General features: G+C 41.6%; 1 protein-coding gene across 2 annotated transcripts; it reads left to right on the top strand.

Moving 5' to 3' along the window:
• Nucleotides 1-31: 31 nt before the first annotated feature.
• HUS1 (HUS1 checkpoint clamp component) lies at nt 32-10585 on the top strand. 2 transcript variants are annotated; one of them, XM_032102970.1, is made up of 8 exons: nt 32-218; nt 489-616; nt 1090-1266; nt 2503-2610; nt 3554-3628; nt 5499-5598; nt 5961-6092; nt 6916-10585. In XM_032102970.1, exons 1-8 carry the CDS (start codon nt 167-169, stop codon nt 6996-6998), a joined length of 855 nt encoding a protein of 284 aa, XP_031958861.1. In that variant the 5' UTR covers nt 32-166; the 3' UTR covers nt 6999-10585. The 2 variants fall into 2 exon arrangements, with proteins under 2 accessions (XP_031958861.1, XP_031958867.1); XM_032102976.1 differs by having other exon boundaries at nt 211-301.
• Nucleotides 10586-17921: the final 7336 nt, after the last annotated feature.

The following is a 17921-nucleotide window of genomic DNA, read 5'->3' as shown; positions in this document are numbered from 1 at the left end:
GAAGTCTGGCAGGGCCCGCCTGTGCCAGACCCTGCCCAATCCCGCCGCGCATCCGGGGTCGGCTGCAATGGGCGCTGCCCGCCCGGAGCTGCTCGGTAGGAGGCTTCTTCCTCCCTGACCACTTTCTGTGGCAGCGGGCGAGGGGCCCGGGAGGGCCCGCGCCGACATGCGATTTCGGGCTAAGATCGTGGATCTCGCCTGCCTCAACCACTTCAGCCGTGAGTATGCCGGGGCAGGCTGAAGGCCGGCAGTGCCTCGCTGAGCGGCTGGGCTTTCCCGGGCAAAGGAGAGAGGAGGGGAGGTGAGGACCGCAGGCCTTTCCTGGGAGGAGGTGGCATGAGGCGTTTTCCTTTGCCCCGACATGTTTAGGGGTTTGCGCAGCAGCACGAGCTGCGTTTGTAGAGGCTGAAGGTTCTTCCCCTGTCCTGTAGAGACCGGGGTGTATGGAGCGGTCACCGCTGTAACGTCCGCCTCCCTCCCTCCGGCAGGTATAATTAACACAATCGCCAGGTTAGCCAAGAGCTGCATCCTGCGCCTTACTGTCTGCAAGCTGTATTTCATCCTCTCCGATAAAGTAGCAAATGGAGGTGCCAGTATGTGGTGTGAGCTGAGCCAGGTAAGTGCAGGGAAGTTCAGTAACTCCATGTTGTTGAAAACCAGAGCATGCAATTGGGTTTGATGTACGGGGCGTTTCTTGTAGCCTTCACTTGGGATGTCAGGTAGACCTCACCTGCCAGGCCTCTCAGGGTCTGTCTGGTTGCACAGGTGTTTCAGGTTGGATAGTCCCTTTACCTTGATTGTCACTTCAGTGTAAAGCTTCAGTGTGTGCTGGCCCCGTGGGCCTGCCTAAAACAGGAAACAGGAAAGCATAACTCACTGTCTAATGGACTGATTAGGTGTTAGGGGAGGACATTAATTTGTTTAGACTGAAGCAATGAGCCTTCATAGTTCTGCAGCCTGTTGTGATTCCTCAGGTGATGCCAGGCAGAGGGAAGTTTCTGCTGTACGCATGCAGTTCTAAGCTTAAGGTCTGATAAATAAAACTGGCCCCTCTTGTTTGCTTTATTTCCCAACTTTCAAAAATTGTAGGGGAATTTCTTCGACGAATTTCAGATGGAAGGAGTAGCTGCGGAGCACAATGAAATCTATTTAGAGTTGGTGCCTGAGAACCTGTCAAGAGCATTAAAAACTGCCCAGAGTGCTAAGGCAGTGAAGATCAAGTTGACTAATAAACACTGTCCCTGTCTCAGAGTTGCTGTGGAGCTAGTAAGTGCAACCATGCTTTCATATTCATTATTAAGAGAAAAATCTTAAAATTTAGTGCTTTTCCTAAGATCAAAGGGTAATATTTGTTGTAATTCTAGAAAACTAAAGAAATATTGTGCCATTTTCCATTTCACTAGCCTTTCTTGCCATCATGGTTGGTAGTACACAGAAACTGCTTTGTATTTTCCAAAAGGCAAGGAAGAGGTGGAGGAAGAAAGAAAGCTGTTATTGAAACAACTTTTTCTAATGTCTACTTTTCTCCATTTCTTCATCCTCTATATCTTCTGTGGATTATTCTCTTTTCATTGAAGCTATTAGGTGAAGGAGGTTTCAGTGTACTGTTTGGCTCTGTGTTTTGCCTTTGCTTTTCCTGATACTGCATGCTGACTTCTGATTTTTTTGTTGTTGTTGTTAACTCCACTTGTTATAAACGAGGCTTGGACTTTTTTGGGTGGAATAAAAGTCTGCTCATTTATTAAAAAGAAAACCAGGAGCGGAGACTAGAGGTAAGCCCAAGTCCCACTCGACAACCCAGAAAAACAAACTGTCCGATGCACAGGGTGTTCCCTCGGACTCAGGTTCCTCAGGAAGACCCCCGGGGGCTGAGCCCCGGAGCAGTTCTTATAGTCTCTCTTGATGCTGTGATTGGTGCGGCTCAGATCCTCCCTCTGATGGCTCGTTGCTAGGGTCCGCACTGGTGTTCAATTCTGTCAGTCTCTGGGGTGTCGAGTGATTGGTTTGCCCCCTAACCAATAATTCCCCAAAGTGTTTACATCCTGATTATTAAGTCATCTTAAGAACATTCTAGAACATTCTCCTCCTTTCTATAGACCCATTACTTTCCCCCATTGGTGTCACCATCTAGTGGGCACATGGCAATATTACACCCGTACAATCGCAATAACAATTAACTCATTAACCGCATACCCCCACTCTTCTAACAAGCAACTTTTAACTTCTCAACCAAAAAAAACTTCTAACCATTTGTTACGCAGTGATTCACCTCTTCAGCTCTAAGAATAGTTTATAGATACACTAATGACTGATACCTCACAAACTCTTTGTCATTCGAAAGGGAAGCCCACTTAAAAGCATATTGATAGGGACGTAGGGAAAACTGGAACTGAGTGTCTGGGGTATGTAGTTATAGCATTTCCCAGAGTGGGTCTGAAAGATTTAAATTTAGAATTCCAGTCTTGTGTTTAACTGCAAGAGCATCCTCTTTTTTCCCTCAAGCCATCCTTATCAAGCAGCAGTAGGATTGTGACACATGACATTCCTGTGGGAGTTATTCCCAGAAGAATGTGGAATGACTTCAGAGAGCCCAGTGTGCCAGACTTTGATGTAAGCCTGTTTTTATATTCCCTGCTGAAAGGGGAGTTTGCAAGTGGAGTGGTATTGCTACAGAGTGTACTACTGGTGGGGTGTGGAAAGGAGTTGAAAGCAAAGAAGGAGGACTGGAGGTGACAGTTTTGGAGGAGTATGGAACATGGCTTCTATCTTGACAAGGGAGTTCAGAACGTATGAAAACAGAGTGGGTGATTGCCAGTTGCTTCTGTGATGTTCACGGCAAAGGAAAGGAGGAGTAAAAGACTTGCATGGCTTTAGTCTGGAGCACCTCTAAACCACGCAGGTTTAGACTGTTTCAGCTGTTTAGTTGCTAGAAGGCCCAAATAATCTGTTCTTTCTGAAATTCATGGCCTATCTGGCAGAGTTAAAGATATGTGTTTCCTCCTGATTTTTATATATCCTTTCATTTTGACTTTTAGCAGAGTTGCAAGGAAAGGTCCTTGTGCAAATGTGCTCCTATTTGAGATTATGGATGTCTGTTATCTATAGCTAAGAGTATTTAGATTCTGAAGACATACAAGAAGAAACTTGAAGTATTTTGTTCTTTTATTTCAGATTTACACTGCTGCAGTTCCAGAAATTACTGCAGTATCATAGGAGTCTTGTTCTTCCCTTTTTGGCTATAGTAATTGACTATTTAGTAATAGTCAATGACAGATGTTCATGTGAGAGTCTGATCTGCAAAATATGCCTCTACTTTATTTTGAACAGACACTTGGAATGTTATGTCTGGAACAATTGCTAGAATGATGGCCTGTTGGTATGATGGGAAAGAGCTCCTCTGTTCCTGAGACCTTTGCTGATTTCAGATAGATACTGTGCACCCTGCAAGCCAGAGATAACTCAGTCCAAACTAAGACAGAATTGAAAGCAGAAATAGATGTGTCCCAATCACATCTGAAATACTTGTTCAAATGCATTTCTTACGTCTTTCTAGGTCAGTATTTACCTACCAGTGCTGAAAACAATGAAGAGTGTTGTGGAAAGAATGAAGAATCTCAGCAATTTCATTGTAAGTTCAGACACTTCAAGCATTTATGTTACAGATGTTATTTCATCAGGGACATAACATGTTTCACTGTTGCCTAAACTGGTGCTGCCACATTATCTTATTTTGAGATGAGTTAGACTTTGAAATCAAGGCACCTGAAGCCTGTGTAAAGATTGAAGAGAATGATGGGATTTATTTTAGGATTTACACTGAAGAGTTTTTCCTGAGCTTCTCAGAAAATTATGCTCTTTGTACTAAATCCATGAAAGAACATGGTATTGTGGTGCTACAAGCCATCTTTATAGCTGGTAAGAAATTACAGTCCTTCAGGAAGCTAGCTGGAGACTTTCCAGGTGATTTCATTATGGAAATGCCTATTAAGTGACTGTTGTGTTAGGTGTCTGTGAATGAACTTCAGGTAAACTTGATGTAGTCTTTAAAGGAAATTCTGCTAATAGCCCCAGGATGTCAGACTATGCTTTAGACTCTGACATGTTGGGTTTGCAGTCTGCCCTGGATTTCTGGAGTTCTAGTGGGCCTTTTAATTGAAAGAAGCCCCCTGCAGTTGGACAGAAAAGGACTTTGGTTTTTTATTTAGTTGTTTTTGCTCACAGTCACCAGAATTGACTGACATGAAAGTTAGTAAGTAAGAGTAGAACTTTGGAATAGTTTGGGTTTGATGCTGTTCCTACCCATTTTAATAAATAGGAAATTTTCTGTTAACTGAGAATCCTGAAATTAGAACAGTCTCAGTTTTTCAAGACTTGGAAGAATTGAGGGATTACCCCGGGTTACTGGCAGTTTTGCAAATGGCAGTCATCCAGCAAATACACATCAAACTCTTTTCCTTTGTGCGACTTTTTGGGGGGCTCTGTTTTTACTTCCTGTCCTTTCCTTCCCCATGTCCTTGGTGGATATGCTTATGCAAAATTGAGCACAGTGTTTTTGTTTCTAGAGCTGAGGATCTTTTCTCACACAGGATAGGATATCTATATGACAGGACTGAACTTCACTAAGTGCCTTACTTTCATGCTGTTAGAGAACAAAAGCATTAAGTGTCACAATTAATTATCTTTGCTAGATGCATCCTGGTAATAAAAGTGGTCAAGATCAGTGCTGCAAAATGGGCTTAGAAGCAATTTCTGATAGTACTTGTTCATTGTTTGGGAGCTTGGCATCTCCATTCTATTCTGGTTGCAATACAAGTCTTTTTTTTTTTTTTTTAAATTACTGAGAATTTGTCTAATCACAGAAATGAAGTGCTTGGTTGTGCTTTAGGAATCCTTTGATCTGCTTGGAAATTTTGTAAGACCATATATAGTTTCCTTCAAATTCCTCCTTCCAGCTTTCAGGATGGAATTTGAAAACTTTTAGCACTTTTCCAGGATTTCTATCAGTTCAAAGTCCTTCTTGGAGTTACTGATCTGATGCAGCTGTTGTCTATTTTAAAGTCTTGAAAGCAGCACTGTCAGCTCTTGGTGCATCCCATTTTCTGTGTGTGTAATATAGACTGTGTAGGTGCCTTTTTATTTGTTGAATAACTGAATGGAAATTCGGGACTCTTTGCATTTCTTCAGCTTCAGTCACTTACTTCTGAAGCCTTTTCCTCAGCACATGAACTTCCCAAAGCTAATACTTGTTCTAAAAGTACTGGAGAGCAATTACATTTCTTTATTTTCATAATTTCTGAAAGTTTGGTCTAGGGTAATTCACACAGGAATGATGGCAAATGCATTTTGTAGCTGAACATTCAAATGTTCAAACCATGTTCGGAAAGTATGGTTGACGTGCACTGAAGTACTCCTGGAAGCTTGTATTTGAACAAGACCAAACTGTATTCTGTAATTCTGCAGTGTGAAAGTGGGTTGCCTAAAATTGAGATTGATTGCAGGTGATTGAAGCAAACTTGAGTGGTGAAATGAACTTGAAAATAGAAACTGACTTAGTATCTGTAACAACGCATTTTAAAGACCTGGGAAATCCTCCCTGGGGTAAGTCTCCCTGTTTGTTACCCCTTGTGTCTGTCTGATCTCATTATTTGTATTGCTTATAACAGTACTTACCTTTTATTCTTTAGAAAATAGCTTCAAGTACTTTGAAGTCTCCAAATGAAATCTTAAAAGAAAAAGTGGCCAATAGCATGTCTGTTTCATGTATGGGGGTGGTGGTGGGGAATCTTTTCCAGTATTCTTGACAGTTTGGTAGGAAAACTGGGATTTCTTTTCCTTGCACTGCTGTTTCTGAAAAACAAGCCATATGAGTTCCAGTGCTTCAGCAGTTCCCAGGTGTGTCCTTACGGGTTTTGAAACTACTGCTTATGTTTGGACTAAGTGTTGTGTCCTTACACTTTAAGCATCAGAGGATGGATGTCAAAGTTCTGCTCAAGGCAGAGATCTGGAAAGTATGGCTGAAGCATGCATAGACATCAAGAAGCTGCAGCAGCTGCTTGCTGGACAGCAGGTCAATCCTACAAAAGCATTGTGCAGTAAGTTCAACAACTCTGCTTGCGAGCTCCAGTTAACTAGGGATGTTTGCCATACTTAGTCTCAGCAGAATACCACATCTTCTGTTTTGTCTGTTTGAAACTCAACTATTTTCACAGTACCCAAGGACTTCTAATCTCTTTAGGCAGTAAGATTCATGTCCTAGGCATTTGGGGAAGAAAAAATAAAATAAGTCAGGCACTTTAAAAAGTATCAAGCTGAATACTCAGACTCACTAATCATGCGTGTTTTCTTGTTGTCTCTGTTTTGAAGTTGTTATTAATTTTTATTATTGTTTTGAGATACTATTTTTTGAAAGTCTTAAGGCCTCTAGCTTCTAGCAGAGAAATTGGAATTTACTGGCTTTTGTTTGGTTGGTTTTTTTTTCCTTTGGATGCTTTCTTACCCTGATTCTAATACTAAAATGTTTTTTATAGAGCTAGTGTTTCTACCCATAGAAGCAATACTTCCTTTCTAGCAGAAGCCTATGTAGGGGTTTATATTCTATTTTTATAACTCTGTGTGCTTTTCCTGAGAACATCTGTTTGTTATGGTTTAGTGCAGATGCTAAGAATTTCCCAAGGAAGATTTAAATAATGGGTGTAGCATTATAAACCTATACACTATATATTTACTTTTTAGCATCATCTTTCATAAACTATTAATGCTTTACAGACCCTCAAGGATTTAAATTGTCTAGTTTTCCTTCTGTCAGAAGTGGTGGAAGCATTGTTCTTATAGTGGCATCTTTAAAAGATGTAATTTTTAAGTATTTTTCCTGCTTTAAGCTGGATTTGTGTTTTAATTTTTTTTTTCTCTTTACAGATATTGTACGTAAAAGAATTGTCCACTTCATCTTGCTCCATGAGGAGGTTTCACTTCAGTATTTTATTCCAGCAATTGCCTGAGTGTTTTGGAATCTTGGTCATTTTCCAACCTGAGGGCTCTTTCACGAAGTCTGAAATCTTTCCTGAGTTGCTGGAGTATTTTGATATGAGACACTGTTAGATGCAGCCATCAGATGGACATTATTTCAATATTTATGAAAGTATTCAAAATAACTTCTCATTTAGACAGCCATTTTTGTGCAGAGTTACATGCTATGAAAGACACAACACTGGGGAGCATTGGCGTATCTTGCTCTTAGGAGGAGCAAAACTGAAAGTTGGCTTACCCACAGCTCAAAGCATCCCAAAAGCATGCTCAATTAAATACTTCAGTCTCCTCAAAAAAACTAAAGTTAGAATCCATCTCTGGAGCTGCTGCTGTGTGTATTCAGTATTGAGCAATGCAATATTGAGCAAGCTATCACAGCTCCATGAAGCAAGAGAGCCTTCTGGAAGGTTGCCAGACTGGTATTTGCCTGGACGAGCGTGCACAGCCCTCCTGAAGTGATACGGAATTGAATTCTGTTTCAGTAGAAATCTTTTGATTAGACTTGCTCCAATATACATCAGCAACTCTGTTTGTGCTTACTCTTTGTTTAACTCTTGGCCTGAGAGGATGAGCAAAAGAGTCTGGATAATTTTATTAATGTGAGCAGTGAAAATCCCTGTGTACAGAATGAATATCATATGAGGACATGCGTGAGCACAGCAATTGGTGTGAAAGAAAGAACAAGTTATCTGTGGATCACATTTTTTCCCCTTTCCAGTTAGAAAATATTGTACAACTTGTGTCATCATGGTGTCAGACATGATGAGATTGCATCTAGGCTCTCATGCCAAGCAGCCAAGAGCACAACTAAATTTCACCATGGGAGCACTGCCCCTGCTTCTACCTCCTGGTTATTTTCTGAGGTCTTTGCCTCCTTATTCCATGTGTGATTTATTTGTTATCCTGGCATGTTCCATATAGCCTTTGATTGTTTTAGAAATGGTGATTGAGTCTATGCTGCCAAATGTGACTGGGAGTTTCTTCTAGAAAGTAACTTGTCATGGTCAGAAGTGCTGGGTTTTTGGTTGGTTTTTTTTTTCCAAGGGACACTGACGTTAAGGGAACAATGAATCTTTTGTTCATGTAAATGGTCAAGAGAAGGCTGAAGGAGAAGCAGTGGCAGTGAGAAGATAGAATAGACTTGCAGTGATAAGTGTATTGACTGACTGTGGTTATAGGTTTTCTGCCTACTCCCTCTTTGTTCCTCCCTACTCTTCCTTGCCCTGCACATTGCCTTATCAGTTGTCATATTTCCAGCCACTGCCTCCAACATGCTGAGGTTTGCATCTTTATCATTTGCAAAGTCCCATTTTGCCTATGTTGTGAGTTGACCTTGGTAAGTAGCTGCTCACTCACTCACACCTGGTGGGATGGGGGAGAGAATTGGAAGGGGTAAAAGTGAAAAAATTCTTGGGTTGAGGGAAGGACAGCTTAATAGGCAAAGGAAAATACAGAATTCATTCACTACTTCCCATGAGCATAGGTGTTTAACCATTCCCAGGAAAGCAGGGTGATGGTGGACACAAAAGACTGACACTGAAGATGGTGGCAAGAAACCAGGCCTTTTTAAGCACTTAGCCAGTTATCTGTTTACATAGTTATAAAGCATAACAAGCATAATTCAACCAACCACCATACACCACAATGTGAGCACACAGTGGTCATGCAGAATGTTTTTCTACCCCTAATTCAGCTATGTCTCTTTCCCACAGTACTTCTACTTAGCTAAAGTAATAGGCCTGAGCCATGATTTACAAAGGCAGCAAGGCCTTCATTTTTTAAGTTTTTACCTATATGCCACATCTCCCCCTTTCTTTTTTTTTATGACAAGGGTTCATGTACCCTAATGCCAAAACAGTCTGCACCTGTAAAGCCATTATTAAGATGGTTACTGGTCATCTGCTGGTCACAGGATAAGATACATGAAATACAGATCACAATCAATAAAAACCCATCAAGAACAACATGCTACTGACAAAGATACCCACAGGATAGGAAAACAAAAGGATAGTGTCCAATGTCCCCAGAGAGAGAGCTGCTGCTTCTGCACTTGGAAGTAAATGGATACTGTTCCAAAGCTCATATGGCTGGAGCACAGGGGCTGTGCTGTTTAGGTGGGAGAGAGTCCATTAGTTGGAAATGCTGACTTTAACATTACTGAATGTCTCTCTGGAGGCATGGAACAGGGAACAACTGAAGAAGGTCAGCAGGAACACAGTAACATGATGATGGGTGCAGTAGGACACAAGGCCTCTGTTGGCTGGCTGCCTCCATAAGCTTCCAGGCACAGCCATGTTCCTGGCAGTCCTGCCTCTGCTCCTGCTTTGGCCACAAGGGCTGGATGGTGATTGGGTCATTTTTCCTCTCACTGAGCCTCTTTTTCTCGGAGGCGATCAATGTTTGTCCAGACGAGCAGGTAACCACTTTAGACCTGTTGGCAATAAAACACATACGTACCTTCTCCCCTAGGTTAGTAGATCAGCTAGGCCTTGCCATTGCACATACAGTTCTGGATTCTTATGTAAAACCTTTTAGAAATTGGTTTCACACAGTCAAATCTTCAGACCAGTATTGCTCTGCTGGGGATCAAAATTATTGATCTGCTTTCAAAAACTTTAGTGTAAATATTGCATTATCGAAATGTTCCTGAGGAGCCGTAGTCCCCCTTCTTTGTTTTTTTTTGGTTGGTTTTTATTTGTTTGTTTGTTTGTTTATTTGTTTTGGGGTGGTGTTGTTTTGTTGGGGTTTTTTTTGGTAACATGCGCATCACTCACTATGAACATGAAAGCAACATAAAAATAAGACAATATATGTAATAAACCAATAAACTCACACTGAACAAAAATAAGCAAGGTAATACATGTAATCCACAGCACACAACAAAAGGATAGTGACTTAGAACAATACACCCTCACTTGCCTAAATACTGTACCATCACCCAGAGTCTACAGTAGCTGACGCGCCCCGGTTCACAATGAGAACCTGGAGAAACCTTCCCGGGCAAGACTTCCAAGTGTACCTTGAAAGGGGGTCCAGCTGTTATAAGCTCAAATGGGCAAGTCAAAGTGACCTGATTACATGTTTAGTGGAGAAGCACCTGGGTCTGTTGGCATACTTCACGACCAGCTAGGGCCAGGGCTTGGCCAGAGCCAAGGCCTTAACTGGAAAGTTTCCCTAACATATCCTACAAACAAGCCTCTATAAATAGCAGCTGGGAAAGTTTCCTAAAAAGATACATGTCTTGCAGATAGCTACACAACAGTATGTGAAAGTCTGTAAAGCAGCTGGCTTTGTCATTTATCTTTAGCTAAATAGTCAATGGTACCATGAACAAACTGCAAACAGCCAAAGAAATGCGTATGTGTAACATCGAATAATATCTTCTGGTTAATGCCCTTCATAAAACGTCAGTGAATTCACGATATGACATTAAGAACATACCCAGAATCGTTAATACAGCAACAGTAACTAAGAAATCAGGATTATATTTCTCCACACACCTATGTATATATGACAATAAAGCAAAATAAAAGCAAGAAAGAAAGCACAAAACACCTTACAATCAATCGTATGCATAATTGGAATTGTTACTCATCCTTCTCTGCTACCTGTGAAAGATAAAACAGCAAAGATTGTTACGAGTAATTATCGCAGTTGACCAGTGCAGAACACTTATACCCATAGAATTTTCAATGACTATAAGGTTCTAACAAACCCCATCCTCTCATACTTTTACAACTTAGTATCTTATATTCTTGAACAGTTGCTTACCAATTCTTCATCATAATTGTTTCAATTGGTTCAATCTTACCTCTATAACAAAAGAACTGTATCTTTCAATTTAAATGAGCATATTTCAGCAGAACTTCACTCAAACTTAACGTCAGTTAAATGTAACAGAAAGTAAACTGAATGAAACTTAAAGTTAACATCACTGAAACTGAACAAAAATTAATCTGAATATAACTTAACAGAAATTAAAAGAGCAGAACTTAAACTGAACACACTTAAACTTGAAACTTAGCAGCACTTAAACTTGTCAGAAATTAAACTCAACAGAACTTAAGCCTAACAGAACCTAATCGTAACACAACTGAAATGTAACAGAATTTCAAATTAACAGAACTTAAACCTAACATCACTTAAATTTTACAGAACTTAAAATTAACATCGCTTATATACAACAAAACTAAAGTCAGAGTTGAGAGTGTTCCCTTAAAAGTTACAGACACTACAGAATTTAACTCATTTTGACTCCACTGTTACAAGAAAGCTACTGAAAATTTATCATACAACATTTAAACAACAATGAACAATAAACAACCAATCCGTAAATGAAATAACAGCAACAAGGATTTACTGGAGAGATTATAAAGGTGTGGCAAATACGTTGTTATTTTACATAATTTAGTTGTGAGACTAGCTCATGGTAACTATAAGCATTATTGAAAATATCCATTCACAGTCAGGACTTTTCTGGTATAAGCACAATTTTGCAGGATTTTCCAATTTGCAACTGTACTCAAAAAAAAAAAAAAAAAAAAAAAAGACAGCATTGTATGTCTTTCAGTACTTTCCTGATATAAGCTAGGATCTTGTAAAGTGCAGCTTTACTCAGAAAAATGACAACAGTATATATATTGGCAAATTGCACTTAAAACCTGCTCAGTTCGCAGATGGTCAGACGGCCTTTCGTGATTGTCAGTACAATAGAATTGACCTCGCACTATTAAAGGTAGTGGGATATGAATACGTAAGGATTAAATACCAAGGACCTAGTCATACAATACTGCCCTGAATTTTGCACATTTAACTCTCTTAGGTCAGTGGGTGTATAAAGCTGACACGTCTACATAAACAACCACAAAGCCATAGTTTCAGACGATTCTGAATGAGTGTGCTTCTGTTTATTCCACTCTTTTCCTGTCTTCATAGGAATAGAGAATATTAGAAACTCAGCCACTGATCAGCTAACACATACTCATTGGGCAAGTCTGTTTTGTAAGGTGGTGTCACTTGTTGTCAATCTTCTGGTCCATCACAGCACTTAAATGGTTTTGATATCAAGTCCAATTTCAATTTATAAGTGGAAAGGAAGAATAGCTACATTTGAATCACTAAACAACTGTACCTATTTGAAAAGATGTCACATGTTTGTTCATGGCGAAATATTCACAATAAAATTACCTTATGAAAACTGTGGGGCAAAAAAAGCAACCGAAGTGGTAAACCTAGCAGAATTCCACCTGTCTTTACAGTGGGGAGTCATGAGGCAATTATATCCATAACTCAAATAGCTTCTGCAGATAACATTGATGGGAGAGTGAGGAAAGGAATGCTTGATTTATGAGTGGCTAAACTTACCATGGGCCTCACCCAGCTAATTGCTCCCATGCAAATCATTCAAGGTTTTGACATCAGGCTTTGGAGTTAGTTGCTGAGGGGATGCATAATGATAATTTATGCTCTGAGTGCACCAAGATTGTAAATATTTTTCCAGGTATAAAAGTTTCTAATTTTTGTGGTAACAGCTAGCATCATTGTACCTGAGCAAAGAATCAGTATTAATTCAGTCCAATTCGACTTTTTAAAATCAAAATTCTTAGAAAGGCAGTATACATCTTACATGACAAGTTGTACCAATCATACAATATATAAGCATTTCTGTTGAAGAATTTTGGACCTTGCAAAGCAGCCTCAAAGGAAGGAATTACATAATTCTACTGGCATGCAGAAAGACACTACATTCATACAGCTAGCCTTGAATCTCTCCAGTAAGCAATCCTGTCAGAACCTACAGCTTACTGAAAATAAAAAGTTACTTTTAACTAAAGCCAAAAATGTTCTTGAGATGCAGTAAAACGTATTTTTTAACATGAGTAATTTGCATTTGTAAAGACACTGACTGAGTTAAGGACAAATTAAGTGTTTCCCAGAAGCTCAGAACGAGACAGAAGTTTTCCTAACTATGAAACGGAATGTAAATATATGGTCTTCTTGTAGGTTACTTTATCTCTTCACTTCCAAGTAGCTCTTGGCGAGGGGGGGCCATGTAGCCTGCAGAGTCCAGGGGGCCCAGAAAGGGGGGTAGGGCCTGTCTCATTGGTAGCTTTCCTAGCAGTCCCTGTCTCAGATATGCGCAGGAGTTTTTTTAACGTCAAAGCCGTTTTCATTTAGGAAACAGTTACAGGGTTTTTTAACCCATAATGAAAGTTGCTCCAATGTGGAGAATGTGCTGCAATATCTTTAAGCTGCACCCACGCTCCCAGGACACCTCCGCAGTCCCAGGATACTCACAGTCTCATGGTTCTTCATCCTGTGAATGCCACTGATCTAACCTTATAGGCTGTGCCAGCATCTTGCTCTCTGCCGGATTGTGGTCTGCAAAAAAGTCCCCTGTCATCGTAGCAGGGTCTGAGTTTTGCTCTCTGCCCACAGAGTCCCCATGTCTATGTTCCCAGTTGCTCACCTTGGGTCAGGCGACTTTTTCTGCTTTTGTAAATCATCCGGACTTCTAGGTTCTCACTCTCCGCCTTGTAGTGCTAGGCTGCACTCCACCATCGGTGCTCTCAGGTCCGCAGTCACGACTCTATCATGTCGGGGTCACTATTTGATGGTGGACACAAAAGACTGACACTGAAGATGGTGGCAAGCATCAGCACGTTATTACAAAAATCTGGCCTTTTTAAGCACTTAGCCAGTTATTTGTTTACATAGTTTTAAAGCATAATAAGCATAATTCAACCAACCACCATACACCATGATGTGAGCACATGATTTTACATGGCAACAAGGCCTTCATTTTATAAGGTTTTACCTACTGTCTTGGTTTGAAAGACAGGTGTCTGCTAAGGAAGGCAGGAGCCTCCCTTGGAATGGCAGATGCGACTCCCCTTCCCTCCGAGTTATTGTGATTTTGAAATCAGGGGGCTTTTAGGCAAAGATATGGGAAATAGGAATAACAGTTCTTTACTATTATATATCTATATGTGTATAACAAGTCAAACAAACAATAACTATGGCAGTAACAGCAAACAATCACAAACCCAGTCCCAGCCTTCTCGGCTGTCAGGCCCTTTCCCCTCGGGTGCAGTTCCGCTCGCAGCCGGCAGGGGCGCTGGCGGCTCCCGGTGAGCAGGGCAGGTGCGATGGTTCCCCCGCGGCTGCAGGGGGCGCTCCGGAGCGAGCTCGGGGAGCACGCAGCACCAGTGCCCTGGGATCCCAGGAAGGGATGGGACAAAGGCTTCACAAACCCCTGGGCAGCCGATCCCGGTGTCTGGCCGGACCCTCAGGAACAGCAGGCTAGAACAGCAGGCTGGAATGGCAGGGACGAGCACAAATCCCGGGTGGCAGATGAGATGTATCCAAACTGTGGAGCTGTGGTGGGAGCCTCCTGGAGGTCTAGGCAGGCAGAGTGAGCACGGCTACAACATAGCAAAGGCTCAAAGCAACGGCAGGGGCAGGGCAGCCACGGCCCAGCTCCCAGCAGGGCAGGGAAGGCGGGCTTGGGATCCCAGACTTTCTCTGGCAGAAGGAAAAGCAGCCGACGAAACAGCCTCCCTCTCCATCCAAACGCTGGGGACTGACTGTCCGCACACCCAGGTGAAACAAAAGAGTAGCCAGATGCTCCCACCCCCATAGCCAGCTCTTTTGTTTTCCTTAAGCACTCAGTAATTTGTCCCCCTGGTGACACATATGGGGAAAATTCCTTTAACAGAAAAAAAACCCCAAGACAACTCCTAAAACCCCAACACCATACACCACAGCAGGGCTCCATCATGCATAACGCTTATTTGGGAACACAGACTGCATAACTCCAAATGTCCTTCCTTCTTCTTTTCCCTGAGAGGAACATGATGCTGTATGATATGGATATCCCTTTGGTCAGTTGGGATCAGCTGCCCCAGCTGTGTCCCTACCAATTTCTTGTGCACCCCCAGCATATTTGCTGGTGGGGCAGTGTGAGAGTAATGTCTTCACACTGTGGAAGTGCTGCTCAGCAATAACAAAAACATTGCTGTGTTACCAACACTGTTCTAGTCACAAATCCAGAACATAGCACCCTTTGAGCTACTATGAAGAAAACTAATTCTATCACAGCCAAAACCAATGTAGCCTGCTGTTTCTTGATAGCCCAACAATTAGTGTGAATGACCAGATATTTTCGGTTCTTTTTTTTCTGGTTACTGTCTTTGTTAATGCTAATCAATCAGGGTTTATATCTGTGTGTTTGCTGCCTTCATTTTCTTTTTAACATCGCGTTTAGGATGTGATCAATCAGATAACCATGGAATAAATATTCTAACACTCTCACACAGATGTCTCATAAAATACTCCCATGACGTTTGTGTCCCTTGCTGTCCCTTCACGTTTTTGGTTTCATCCTCTTACCCTTTTTTCGCATGGTGTGGAAACTTACCTCTAACCTTGTTTTTCTTGCTTTTTGGTTACACACTACATTACTGATCCTTATTTTTATCCTGTATTTGAAAAAGCCTTTGCATATAATCTTATTTTCTTAATGTCACAGCAATGAAAAAAGAATGACATTTTGATTAGAAAAATAAAACAATAGAGGGTGCTAAAGAGCTGTGGAAAAATGTATTACTCTGCATTCCTAAGAAAAAGCTGGGAACAAGCAATGGACCACAGTTAACCCTTGTGAGAGGGTGTGATTATTTTATTGTTTTTTATAAATGACAATTATCAAATAGGCAGGTTGCCAGTGACTAAATGTAAGACAAATTATTTCAACACTATATGCTATGGAAAAATATTATTTCTAGAGCAAGCATCATGAATGACACAGTTCAAATCATTTAGGCATAGACTCTGAGGTATGTTGCACTCAGATTAGGTGGCTAAATAGCTTATGTGATCTGGACTTAAATATCTCTATGCTTCAGTTCTTCATATGTAAAACAAGAACCTTTCTGCTATATGGCTGGGTGCAATATGTGGCAAATAAATGCATGAAGGGTTTCCAGTGCACTTGGCTTCTCTGATAGAAGCTTAAATTTAAATTCTAGCCTTCTTATTAATGCAGGGACATCTTTTTGTCAGGGAAACAAACTATGTTAGTGTATGTGGGCTGGTACCATAAATGTTAGGTGTAGGAACCCAGAGTGTCTTTGTTTAGACTGGTAGGATGCATGTGTTCAACTCTTAGTTATGTAATAATTAATCTTCCACTTTGTGATGACATGACAATTTGAAGCACAATTCATTGCAGTTCACTAAAGGAATGTTGGACTTCCCCACTTTTCATACCAGGTCATTGGCTAATTAGTTGGGTTTTCTTAACACTTAACAGATTTATATTTTATGAACTTTAATGATTTACTGTCATGTCATCATAACTATAGAAGAAGCCAAATTGGAGATGATTGCCTTATACAATGGGATAACTGGCTGAATAAATGAAGCGAGAGCAGTGAATGTGGTCTTCTTGGGCTTCAGACAGGCTTTTGACACTGTCTGCCATGACATCCTGATAGGCAAGCTCAGGAAGTGTGAGCCAGATGAACAGATGGTGGACTGAGAACAGGCTGTATGGCAGGTCTCAGAGGGTTGTGATCAGTGGCACAGGGTCTAGTTGGAGGCCTGTGGTGTCCCCCAGGTGTAGGTACTGGATCCAGAAGTGGCCAATACTTCTGCCATTCAGAAGAATCTCAACAGGTTGGAGACTTGGTCAGAGATGAGCCTTCTGAAAATCATCAAAGGCAAGAGCAGGGTCCTGCACTTGGGAAGAAAGAACTGCATACACCAGTATAGGCTGGTGGCTAGCCTGCTCTGAAGCAGCTCTGGAGAAGGGGGTCATGGTGTGCAACAAGCTGTCTATTAGCCAGCAGTGTGCCCTTGTGGCAGAGAGCCACTGGTATCTTGAGTTGCATTAGGGAGTGTGGCCAGAAGGTCATGAGAGGTGGTCCTGCTGCCCTAATCAGCCCTGGTGAGTCTGCATCTGGAGTGCTGTGACCTGGGCTCCTCTGTACAAGGGAGACATGGAGCTCCTGGAGCAAGTCCAGAGGAAGGCAACAAAAATGATGAGGGTACTGGAGCACCTAAGTCATGAGGAGAGCCTGAGGGAGCTGGGACTGTTTAGCCTGGAGGAGAGAGGACTGAAAGGGGATCTTATCAGTGTCTGAAGTATTTGAAGGGAGGACATCAAGAGGTAGGACATCAAGGTTCTTCTTGGTGATGAGCAATAGGATGAGAGGCAATAGGCAGAAATTGAAGCACGGGAAGTTTCACCTGAACATGGAAGGAACTTTTTACTGTGCAGGTGATTGAGCACTGGAATAGGTTGTCCAGAGAGGTGGTGGAGACTGCTTCCCTGGGGATATTCAAAAATCATCTGGACATACTCCTGATTAACGTGCTCTAGGGAAACCCTATGTGAGCAGGGAGATTGAGCTAGGTGTCCCACTGTGGTCTTTTCCAACCTTACCCATTCTGTGATTCTGTGATCCCTGCAAAGCTTGTCTTCCCCAGAGGTCATTCAGATTTGTGGAGTCAGAGATTCAAGAGCATTTTGGACAGGAAGGATGCATTCAGTAGTGTAGAAGTAGACCTGGAGCACATGCAACATGTACTTTGCTTCATTCTAGTCTGCAGATACCTTTTTTCCAACCATACTTGGGGAAAATATTTAAGGAAGTAGAGATAAGGAAGACCATTGTGGTTCATTAAATCTCCACCATGGAGTGTGTCAGTCATGACGGTTCCAAGTCTTTCCAGAAATAATTCTCAGAATATTCTCTTCTTGGCCTGCTTCATGTACTGCATCTGACTGAATCAGGGGGAGGGGAAAGCAGAGGTTAAATGATTTGCTAAGAAGCTGTTTGTTGAAAGGAATGCATACAGCTTGCTCAACACTTATTGTGCCTACCAAAGCA

This window comes from Corvus moneduloides, chromosome 1 (genome assembly GCF_009650955.1).
Source record: "Corvus moneduloides isolate bCorMon1 chromosome 1, bCorMon1.pri, whole genome shotgun sequence".
NCBI lineage: Eukaryota > Metazoa > Chordata > Aves > Passeriformes > Corvidae > Corvus > Corvus moneduloides.
Note: the sequence above shows the minus strand (reverse complement) of the source record. Positions and strands in the feature narration are given on the sequence as shown.

Bases quoted from the DNA above. Each gene is read 5' to 3' on its own strand.
- HUS1 (XM_032102970.1), top strand. From the start codon at position 167: ATGCGATTTCGGGCTAAGATCGTGGATCTCGCCTGCCTCAACCACTTC. The intron at 2,611-3,553 runs GTAAGCCTGTTT...ACGTCTTTCTAG, and splicing joins CCAGTGTGCCAGACTTTGAT to GTCAGTATTTACCTACCAGT. The intron at 5,599-5,960 runs GTAAGTCTCCCT...TTACACTTTAAG, and splicing joins CCTGGGAAATCCTCCCTGGG to CATCAGAGGATGGATGTCAA.